Source organism: Cheilinus undulatus, linkage group 22 (assembly GCF_018320785.1).
Source record: "Cheilinus undulatus linkage group 22, ASM1832078v1, whole genome shotgun sequence".
In the NCBI taxonomy this organism is placed as follows: Eukaryota; Metazoa; Chordata; class Actinopteri; order Labriformes; family Labridae; genus Cheilinus; species Cheilinus undulatus.
In genome coordinates, this window is record NC_054886.1 from 359772 (window position 1) to 371934 (window position 12163).

General features: G+C 39.8%; 1 protein-coding gene across 2 annotated transcripts in view; it reads right to left on the minus strand.

The window, feature by feature from the left end:
* The window catches only part of chrnb1 (cholinergic receptor, nicotinic, beta 1 (muscle)), a 46538-nt gene that overhangs the window by 13858 nt on the left and 20517 nt on the right, over window positions 1–12163 (minus strand). Inside the window, exons 8-9 of one of the 2 annotated variants that reach the window (XM_041778927.1) lie at window positions 11614–11837; window positions 2575–2753 (exon numbers count right to left, since the gene is read on the minus strand). In XM_041778927.1, the coding sequence (XP_041634861.1) occupies window positions 2575–2753; window positions 11614–11837 (403 nt within the window). Of the gene's footprint in view, window positions 1–2574; window positions 2754–6005; window positions 6345–11613; window positions 11838–12163 lie in introns of those variants that run through there. The other variant, XM_041778928.1, reaches the window with a different exon arrangement.

The window sequence follows — 12163 nt, forward strand, 5'->3', positions numbered from 1 at the left end:
CGAAGGAAACTCATTTCAGCTGCCTATATCCGTGATCTTGTTCTTTTGGTCACAACCCACAGCTCATGACCATAGGTGAGGGTGGGAATGTAGATCGACCGGAAAATCGAGAGCTCGCCTTTCAACTCAGCTCTTTCTTCACCATGACGGACCGGTGCAGAGACCGCATCACTGCAGACGCTGCGCCGATCTGCCTGTCGATCTCTCGCTCCATTCTTCCCTCACTCGTGAACAAGACCCTGAGATACTTGAACTCCTCCACTTGGGGCAGGGTCTCATTCCCAACCCGGAGAGGGCATTCCTCCTGGAGCCAGGCCTGGGAGTGGGGCTCAATGGCGTGCGCCTGGGGGCTGGGCCTGCACCCATGGGGCTCGGCCGGGCACAGCCTGAAAAGTAACATGGGCCCCCCCTCCAATGCACTCACCACCCGTAGGAGGGGCCATAGAGGTCGGGTGCGTTGTGTGCTGGGCGGCAGCCGAAGGCGGGGACCCTGGCGGTCTGATCCTCGGCTGCAGAAGCTGGCTCTGGGGATGTGGAACGTCACCTCTCTGGTGGGGAAGGAGCTTGAGCTTGTGCGTGAGGCTGAGCGGTACCAGCTAGATATAGTTGGTCTCACCTCGACGCACAGCTTGGGCTCCAGAACCAGTCCTCTTGAGAGGGGTTGGACATTTCATAATCTAATACACACATTTTTGCCAGTTTAGCCCATTTCTGCCTAAGCTAACCCTTTTTTGCCCATTTATATCACTTTTTATCTCATTCCACCAAATTTTTACCTATTTTTGCCACGTTAATGCCATTTCAGCCACTTTTGAATCCCCTTTTACCACTTAATATGCCCATTTTTGCCACTTTAACTCATTGTTGCCATTGTTTTGGTTATTTTGCGACACTTATAGAATATCTGGCATTTCTAACCCATTTCTGGTACTTTAAAAATCTAATTTTGCCACCTTTCCTACCAGTTTTTGCCATTATTAACCCATTTTGGCTATTTTTAAAGTATTTTAATTATGTTTTCAACAAAAGGATTTACATTTTAAAAGAGGGCTACTTACTACACAAATTAATTAAAATTTTTCTCTTTTATAAGAGTGGTTATTATTCAGGTCAAATATAAAATATCACAGCTTAACTTTACAATGGATCATGATTTTGCTGGCCCCCAGTTTGCGTGGGCCCCAGAAAGCTCTCTGGTCCCCCCCCCCAATGAGCGGCCTTGTTTCCACATGACTCTTCTTGAATGTTCATGGCTGTGTTCAACCATCTTCAGGTACAACGGGGGGTCCCCGGTCTCTGGCACCTTTATTTTGGGGGTCGCGGGCTGAAAAGGTTGAAAACCCCTGAACTAAAGAATTGATTGGTAGAGTATTGTCACATGTGACTAGTGCTAAAGTAAAGGCAAGAAAAGCTGTGTCATTACAAGCTGACTACTGTTGAAATGCATTGAAAGCAGCTCCATGGGAATCCGATTATTATTGGAGCATTTATGGTACACCCAGCTGCAAGTGGAAGTTATGCAAGTAACAAGTAATCATCAGGAAGAAATGCAAGTGCAGCTTTCACTACAAGTCTGAACGATACAGCATCATGCTACCTAAATACAATTTAGTAAGTGAGTGTGACTTTGGAGAGGACGCCATGTGTTTGTGAAAAAGTGCTACTTCAGCATGAAGGGAAAAAAACTCAGTGCTTCAACATGAGACACAAATAAATACCATAGACATGAATAATAGAAGATAACACGTAATTTGGTAATAAAAATACTGTCCCTCTATACTTAAGGTAACAGCTATGCTGAGTAAAGTCTATTTATGTAGAAAAAAGTTGGATTTGAGGACAAAATAATGCAAGCTAAGGGCTGGCTACCTGACTTCAAAGATAACCTGCTACAAGCAGCTGAAACTCTATGAATACTAAACACAGGAGGTGATACATAAACTACAGAGTTTCTTTTCAACACTTTTTATCAGTTTACTCCTATGTATTTTTAATCGCTTCTACCTCACTATGTTATTCCTCCTCCATAAAACACATGCTGATGTGGATAAAATAGAACAAGTCCACCAACTTCAAAGTCAACGTGTAGCACTGCTGGACGTGACGGGGTGAAAGAGGAAGTCCTGCTTCAAACTCCTTCTTCACTCAAAAGAAGAGAGAGGAGAAATCTGAATATACCTGAATGACACACTTACATGTGTATGCATCTAAAGCTGTTTTAAAGCACGCAGAAAAACTCCTGAAAGAACTGCATCGTTCGATGCAGACGGCCTTATATGCTAAAATCACCTTCAAGTCACCACTGAGTTAAACCATTTGGTGTTTCTTTTCCTCTCTAGTCCAGAAGACTTGACAGGGATTACTAAAAAATAATATAATTGAAAGGGATGAAAGGGATTTGCAAATCACTGTATTCTAATTTCATTCACATTATACAACATCCAAACTTTTTTTAGAATTGGGTTTTGTATTCATAGAAATGCCAACTAACATATCTATCCTACAAACTAATTTGCCAGAGCCCTGTCGAACTCCAAGTACGACCCTGGATCCCAGCAGTGCCCTCTTTCTCACCTGTTGGGTTTGGGGAACAGGATGGAGGTGTCTGGCTTGCGTATGAAGTATTCATCGGCTCCTTTGCTGATGTTGACTATCTTTTTCTCTCGGCGAGGCACGGACTCCAGGAGGAACATGGGCAGCTCGACTTTTGGCCGCAGCATGCACAAGTACATGGGCAGGATGTGAATGAAGATCTGAAAGGAAAGGAGGAACAGTGAGCTCTGTTTCTCTGCTTTTATGCTTTTTCTCCTTTTTATGCTTTAATTGGTATTACATGGTTTAAATGAATATTAGACATTTATCCCTGCATATTTCTTCTTATCATTAACACCTTTAGACTCATTAGGTTGTGTAAATATACTTTGGCCTTTCAGCTGATAGCTTCTAAACACTCCTCCACAATCCTCCCTGGTAATAAAAATCCATTTATTTGGATTCCTGTTCCATGATTTATGGGACAGCTGAGATGTTCTTGCTCTGTGTTTGCCTATTAAAGCTGAGGAATGAGTCAAAATGTTGAATTTAGCAGATAACCTTTGAGGACAGTTGCTGCTGAATGATGTGGGTGGGGACACCAAATGGGAAATGCTTTCCAATTCTTCAGTGTCTCCTCTAAATGTACCCTTGAGACTCGGGATTCTCCGCCAAAGCCCTGAAGATAAGGACTCCAGTTGTACTGGAGAGCTAACAGATGAGTAACATTCAAATAACTGTACAATAAAACTAGAGAAAAGTCAGGAAAATCCTTTTAATACAACCATTAATTGGTGCTCCTTGGCTGTCGGCTCAGATATGAGCAGTAGATGATAAAACAGCAAATCACGGGGCCAAATGTGAGCCCTGATCAATAGTATAAATGCTGTTTGCCTCTGTGATGGCTCTTTTATCTGCACATTGGAGCGCTGGGATATCCGTCATCTGAAGTGGCTCTTGGCTCTCCTGTATTGACAGATGGATGTCAATAACAGCCCATCAGCATGAGTCATGCTTTACTGTAGATACAGGCCAGTTAGAATAAGAGCTGAAGCAGCTCAACTAGTAATTTTAGAGGAAAAAGGACGACTTAGCCTGAATAAGACGTCTTAATGCACAATATAAATAAAGTAGATTGGATTGGATCAAACTCTGACAGCACTTCTGTGGTGGCCCTACAGGTCAAATGTAAAAACATTTTACTGAATTCAAAAATATTAACTGAAGTGCAGAAGTAATACAGGATATGCAATGAACTCAATACAATTACCAGACATTTTGCCTGACGCAATGTAGGATTGAAACGCAAAAATTTTTAACAAAATGTAAAAATATTTCACAAGGTATGAAAAAAATCACTAAAACTAAATATGAAATAAAAATTAGGATACAACAAATAGAAATGTTTCACAACACGCAGAAAAAAATCAAAACTCAAGACTTTAAACCAAATAAGAAGATGTTTAAAAGGGCAAAATGGACAGTTTTATTTTAAGATACGGAAAAAAAAACTTGTCACTAAAAACAGAAACTTAAAGAATTCAATATTTTACCTTTATTTTAATTTAAGAGGAACAAAACTGTTTGAATTAGTCTGTCTTTGTGTTTTTTTAATGTACAATTTAATTAACCCCATAAACCCTCATAACTCAAATAATAGACAGAAACTCTCTTTTGTTTTGGAACTGAGTTGTTTATTTGACTTTCTACCAAAATTAAAAAGAAGGAAAATTACAATAAATTCCACATAGATACATTAGGCATTTTGGCAGTTGATAATGCACTGGAGGGCTTTTTTTTATCATGTATCAGGTTTTATTCTAAAGGCTCTTATATAATTTGTTGATCATATCAATCAGATAGAGGTCTAATAAAAGTTTTTGTCAAATATGACACAATACTCTTTAAAGTGATTAGCGCAGAAGAAGCTACAGTTTAGCATCAGTTTTACTGGAACTGAACCACATTTCTTTATGAATAGAAGAGCAAACACCAGCATTGAAAGTTAAAGGAGGGATTTAGTTGTGTGTAAGCAATTAGCTCAAATGTAGTTACAGTGGCAGCGTTTGTCAGACCTGGCCATCATTTCATTATTAGAAGAGGAACAAAGAAATCACACTGAAAGCCTTTTTTTGGTGGAAAATATGAGTCTTGACTGGCCTCTGCATGAGTTTTAGCCACCAATCAATTAGTTCACTCATGCAGCTCACAGAGCTGGACATGCCTACCTCTGCATTTTGTCATGTCGCTCTGATATGCTCGTACTGAATATGACCGACAGAATGTAAACAATGTCAGGTCAGTTATAAAAGAATAGAAGAACAGGAGAAGAAGAAGAATTGCAAATGTGGTCTACAAAAAAAGGGTGGCAGGCCTGTCCTGGTGTAATCCATGTCCAAAGAATATTCATCCAGCTTAGAGAAGGGTGATTATCTTCTCCATCCTCTTAATCCAGCTGTTAGCTGATAGTAATCACCTCTTTACTGCTGGCTTGTTCAAAGTTCAGGATGATGCACAGCTGGGCAGAAACTACCAAACATGCATGGAAGAGAAATTTTAAATAAAGGCGTGGCTTCAAGATGATGTAGAGGAAGATGTTTTGAAATCCTATCTATTTGATTGATATTTGATCAACCAGTTGATATTACATCTCTACAAAGTACAGTTATACATTGTGCAGTTACAAATCTTCTTACATCTAAAGCACGCTGTTTGTAAAATGTCTGCATTCAAATTTTTGTATGTGCATTCAACTGTTGGTTAAGTACTAAAGGAATGCAAATTTAAACTGCATTAAATGGACAAGTCTAAAGCAGAGAAAATGCTCAGAAAGCAATCAGATTCATCCCAGGATCATTGCATCAGTGGGTATAAGATGTAAGGCCTGTATTTTTAGTAGAGCGTGGCTATAGTTAGCTGCTAGCTCCACTAGCCTATGTTCCTCTTTGCAGATTAACATCCTGCTCAATGTGGTAACTCATCACATTGGTGGAGCACTCTTACATGAGTTTAACCCTCTACAGCACACATGCAACTTATAATCTATTTTTTAGATCGAAACACTGCCACACCACGCTGTCCCTACGACATGCCAAGCTTCTCATGGTTAAGTCCAGTGAAGCACCGGGCCAAACGGCAATTAGCTGAAGCTACAGCAGCTACAAGTAATAGGAGGCTTCAAGGGCTTGTGTGTGAACTAGTGCTGTAAAGCCATACACACTTCTTGCAAGAGAACCACAGCTCTCTGCCTCAGTAATATTGTATGAAACGAGGCAACCAAGGCACAACCAACCACTCTTCCTGATAAAGATACTCCAGAATTAGATCAGCTAAGAAACAAATATCTTAAGGCAGAAACGTTACATGGTTTAACACTGCTGCTTTAAGCATTCACTAGTTAAAATAGACACACCTCTACCCAGAGCCTGGCTCACTTTAGTCTGTAAACTACATAGAAAACTCCACTCCTCTTTATCTTTAAGCTCTCATGTGACAATGATGGTAGCTGTAACTCACTTAGCGTTGCTGCTCTGTGTATTGGGGACTCTGGCAGACTGAAACTGCACAGAAGCGATGTGATTACATTAGCAAAAAGCATTCAAAGAAACATCAAGGCAGAGGTGAGGCAGCAGAGAGACATGGTTATCAGACAGAAGGAGGAACTGAAAGCCGCCAGGGCTGCACTTGACACCCAGAGGACCCTGGGAAGTTGACCTGAGGAGAACACTCAGCCTTGAGGGGCTCAGAGCACCGTGACCATCCCACTTCAGGGTCAGCAGACAGAAAATGACAAGCTGAAGGCAACTGTCAAACTGGAGAAGATAGAAAAAGCAGTTCTTGACACCTACGACTGCACCAGTGGAAATACATATCAAACACAGACCATGTGAATCGTCCTTCAATGTGTTTACTCAGCCATAGAAAGGAGGTCCCTGAAATCTTATTTTTCACCTTTTCACACAGTGCTTTGGGACTATCAGCCTCTCAGGCTTCCAGCTGTTACCTCTGCAAAGACAGTGATAATCTATTATTTCATACAAAAATTAAAGGATATGAAAAAGCCAGTTGTAGGTAAATCCTAGAGTCAAGCATATCTATTAAAATCAGACTTTTCTCCCTGAATAAATGTGAAGGTTGCAGAGAAAAATGGCTGGATTTAATGCCAAGACTGGATAAGATGCCATTAAAATACATTAACTGTAATAAATGAATGTTAGGGAGGAAAAATCAATTTCTCTTCCTTTTAATAGAACAGTTACTGTATTAACAGTATGGATGGATGTCATTTTTAATGACTGATTTACTCTGAAAGGGATGATTTTATTTCATGATTCATGATAGTCATACATTTCAAAGTGGAGGGGGGTGTGATGGAGCCTCGAAATGTGCAATGACGATTTACGGTCCATTTAAAAGGTACTCAGACCTGCTTCACTTTTTAAAATTTTGTAATGTTGCAGTCTGATGCCACAACTTATTTAAAGAAAATACCGAAATATCAAGTTGACAGGTGTATTCCTTTACTCTGTAGTTGAAGCACCTTTGGCAGTACAGCCTGAAGTGTTTTTGAATAAGATGCTGCAAGCTTTACACATCTGGATTAGAGAGTTTTTTTGCCATTCTTCTTTGCAAATCCTCTCAAGCTCAGTCAGGTTGGATGGGGGCTGCCAGTGGACAGCCATTTCAGGTCTCTCCACGGATGTTTGATAGGGTTTAGAGTCGTCCCTGATCCTCTCCACTGCCGTCTTGTCTTTGTGTTTTGGGTCATTCTCATGTTGGAAGGTGAACCTTCGGACCAGTCTGAGGTCTTGAGTGTTTCATCAGAACATGTTTTCATTGAGGATATTGCTTTACTTTGCTCCCTTCAGCTTTTCCTCAACCCTGACTGTTTCCCAGTCCCTGCTGCTGAAAAACACCCCCACAGCATGATGCTGCCACCACCATGCTTCACTGCCGGGCAGGTATTCGGCAGGTGATGAGCAGTGCCTGGTTCCCTCCAGGCATAACGTTTAGAATTGAGGCCAAACTCTTCAATCTTGGTTTCATCATACCAGAGAATCTTGTTTCTCATAGTCTGAGAGTCCTTCAGGTGCGTTTTTCTTTTTTTGCAAACTCCACAACTTTCATGTGTTTTTTCAGCAAGAAAAGGCTTCTGTCTCCATAAAGCCCAGATCAGTAGGGCTGCAGTGATGGTTGTCTTACTGGATCTCTGGAGCTAGTTCAGAGTTACCATGGGGTCCCGGTCACCACTCTAATGCCAAACTTCCTCCATTTGAGAATTATGGATGTGCTCTTGGGAACTGGAGGAGCATGGATGGACGATGCCTGTGCATGCTGTGACCCCTTCTTAAAAGTTAACGGTATGATCAGGTAGTACCTTTACTTATCTGACTAAAATCCAAAGAAATACAGAACAAAGAGGGAAAATTACAGGAAATAAACATCACTCAGTAGGGTTTGCTCTCTAGTTTTTGAAATTCTGACCAATGCAAAATCAAGACAGCAGCCATTCAGTGAAATAGCTGTGAGCCTCAAGACTCTTGTACCCCTTGATTTGGTAAGATGTAGTAGGAGGTCTACGGCACTGACTTATTTATGATGATAGTTGCCTAACATCAGACAAATCAGTCAACCTGTTGGAAGAATCAGTTTCACCTAATTTGAAGGGATCATACCCATGTATCTAGACACTTTCTGATGATATCATGTGCAGATCCTTCTAAAACTTTATCAAACTGTCTTTCTTTCATCCTCAACACTTCCCAACTGTGTTTCACTTCCTGCCACCAACCTGACGTTCTTGTAACTCTGGGATCACACGGCTGCAAAGAAGGCATTGGCCTGTTGTAATGTAAGCTCATAGAAATCTGTTTGAAAGGAGATCATGTGCATCTGAGAGAGGAAATAACATCAAACCCTGCAGATGTTTCTGGCTATGATCAAAGCTGGAACCACCAACTCTGTTGATATTAACCATGGGCTTTGACCCTTTTCATTCTTATATGATTTCTTCCATTGTGAGTATGAAATGTTGGTTAATGCAGATTTAATGAATTTGCTAATATTAAAGAAGTGTTCCGTGGAAAAATCTCAGCACTGATGGTCTTGAGCTTACAAGTTAAAAGAAGCAAAACCTCAAATGTCCTTTTCTCCCATCAATCAAGCACTAAAAAGCTTAGCTCCATTAAACCATGCAAATCACCTGTGTGTGAGGTAAATGTTCCCTGGAAGTGAGACAGACATGGAAGTAAAGTGTAAAGCTGCTGTTAAGGCCTGTAATTAGCTGCACATAATGTACATTAAGGGCACCAGGCAGAGATGGAGGTTAATGGTGCAACATGACGTTCAGGGTGTCGGCGAACCCGCTCAATCTTATGGTGTGCCTGAATCTCAAGCTACGGTTACCGTCATTACACTGAACAATCAGGAAATCTAACATCACATTAATTAAGCAATTAATGGAAGGCTATAATTACTATGTGGACAAAGGCAGTGCATGGCCTTATAATGGATTTGTGCATGTATTTAATAGCCTTTTGTTTAAGTGCACATTGTCAGGACCGGTTCTCATTAAAAAGTGGCACTAAGTTAATAAAATATGCACATGACTGTAGAGCCTCTGCATCTCATTAGTCTTCAGTATAGTAAGCAGTTGACATAAACATACAGTCTAATGCAGTTACTCAACCCTGCTTGACCAGAGAGACAAACTGTTGAAAAATACCTTTACCAAAAGCCACAATGTATGTGGTGAAAACCATCAAAAAAGGGTTAAGGGGCAATAAAATTAAGTTACAGTAAGGGATGGGTACTGAATATGGTACTTTTATAGGCACTGACCAAATTCTGTTGGTACTTCTGAGTGCCGATTCACATAAAATCAAACGATACCATGTTTCAGTACCTAAACGCATCCTTGCAACTGCAAGAGAGTGGAAGAATAGTCAATGACTGCGTTTACATGGACTAGAATATCCCGGTTATGAGTCATTTCCCCGATTTTATCATATTCTGGATACTGTGTTTACATGCGCACAGAGAAACCCCGTTATTCATATCCCTGTATACATGAGAAAAACTAGTATCCTGGTTTCTGATCACTGAATCATATCTGTGCAGATAGTTGTAATATTATTTTACAACACCAGATGAGGTAAGTTTGAAATTTGAGAAAAATTAGATCAATGTTATTTTGGGTTTAACACAGTTAAATGCCAGCATCATATTGCAGAAATAGTATCCACGTCGTTCCAACAAAGGGAGAAAAAAATAATCATGTTTTTTTTAAGAACGTGTGCTTACATGTAATAAGTATGTGCAGGAAAGAGACTAAGAGGATGAAAAGGAGTGAAAGCGATATTTCAAATAAACAAGCTTAATATAACCTGATATTTCAAATTATTATCACTATTAGGCGATTAGAATTCTTTTTATTAAACTCAATGAAAGTTTTGCAGAGACGCAAAGGAAAGAGTGAAGCAACTTGCAGTTGACTAACTTCACTAAGTAACTGTCCCGTAAACGACTTCAAAATAAAAGTCTGTGAATATGGGGGCAGCTCAAGGCTTCAAGAGGGCCTTGAAGAAGGTTTTGCTTTTACTTTGAAAAGTAAACTGGAAGAGTCGTTTCTAAATGTCAGGACTGGGAAGCGTTGACAAACTGTGCAGAATGCTTACCGAGTGCCGTCTTTGCATCTTTATCGAGCTCTAATTTCTGGTAACTCATGACGTGAGCGGTCATTCTCTGTCTCCAAAGTAAACTAAGCTCACGTTTCATTCATGGCTGAAAAATGTAACTGTTTAGTTCATGTTTTTGTCTAAATATGAGCGCATTATGACACAAATCTGCAGTCAGTTCACAGACTGATCTTCACCTGAACTTAACCATGATGATTTAAAATATCCTTGGTAAATCATAAAAATATGAAAAGTAAAGAGTAAAAATTATTTGACTAAAAGTCAGGAAGGTGGGGAAAGGTATAAATATGTAATAGATATTTATATTTTGACCTTTTAAACTCATGATTTTGGCTTTTAAATCCCAAATTTTGACCTTTCAACTCATTATTTTGACATTTTAATCCAATATTTAACCTTTACCTCATGATTTTGGTTTTTAATCCCATATTTGACCTTTTAAACTCATGATTTTGACTTTTAAATCCCATATTTGACCTTTTAAACTCATGATTTTGGCTTTTAAATCTGAAATTTTGACCTTTAAACTCATTATTTGAGTATTTAATCCCATATTTTGACCTTTAAACTCATGGTTTTGGTTTTTAAATCCCAAATTTTGACCTTTCAACTCATTATTTTGACATTTTAATCCAATATTTAACCTTTAACTCATGATTTTGGTTTTTAATCCCATATTTGACCTTTTGAACTCATGATTTTGGCCTTTCAATCCCATATTTTGACCTTGAAACTAGTGATTTTTCTTTAAATCCCATATTTTGACCTTTACATTCATGGTTTTTACTCTCTCATATATTTGCCTTTTTAAAATCATTTTGTCTTTAAATTTTGTGTTTTACCTTTTTTGAAATTATACATTTGAATGTTTCTCAGATTTTGAGCCTTTAAACTTTTCATTTTGACTTTTTTAAACTTGAAATGATTTATCATCAGTGTTAAGATTTTTTTTTTTCATATTTTATTGCTGGTGAAATTGAGTTTGACAGTTTATGGTTAAATGATGACCCTGCTAGACTCTCAGGTTAGAGCTAAATTCAGTACTGGCCCCTTCTGAGATTGACTTTGACACCTCTGGACCAAACAGTTCGGCCCTCAGGACGTCTCATTGGAGCAAATCTGGCCCTAAACTCAGTATGAGTTTGTCACCCCTGATCTAGAATTATGCAGCTAGGACATTCTGATGCTTTTTCCCTGCTGTGGCAAACATTCCCCGAACAATGACCCCAAAACTGAGGTACAAATACAACTGTGACACCAGATAACCATTATACCCCGATAACTGATGATTAAAACATCAGAGAATGCATTGATTTAAAATGTGGTGAATAAAAGTACCACATCTGACAGCCTTTAAATGTGGATATGCATGCTGGAAACTTACCCTGCGGACCCACATGGGCATCTGGTGCGTGTTGGGTGAACGGTGGTGCAGGTTGAGGACGACGACGCTGAGGATGACAGAACACGTGACCAGGATCATGGTAAACATGATGTAGTTGACGATGATGGGGACTCCCAGGGAAGTCTCAGGGATCTTATCAGCCAGCAGCAGCAGGAACACAGTGAGGGTGAGCAGTACATTGATGGACAGACCCATCTTCTCCCCTAGAAGGGAGAAAAAGAACTGTTTACTGCCAAAAGCATGCAATCCCACTCCTCAGCGGATTTTTATGGAAGTCAGAGCTCAGTTTTACTGTTGTTGAGGGAGTAGCAATAAAGTGTTTTCTGTTAAGCGTTAACAACTCATTCTGTTTTACCAGGACATGGTTTGTTCCTCCTCTAACTGAGGGAGATCAGCTGTTTTAGCTGCAGGTGCTCCTCAAATCCACCAGTGATGACACTAATGGGAAATTCATCTTCCTATGCAAGTGAAGCTGATTGGTCAATAGAGCAAAGTCAAGTGAGTAATCATCAAAGCAGGGACACAACAG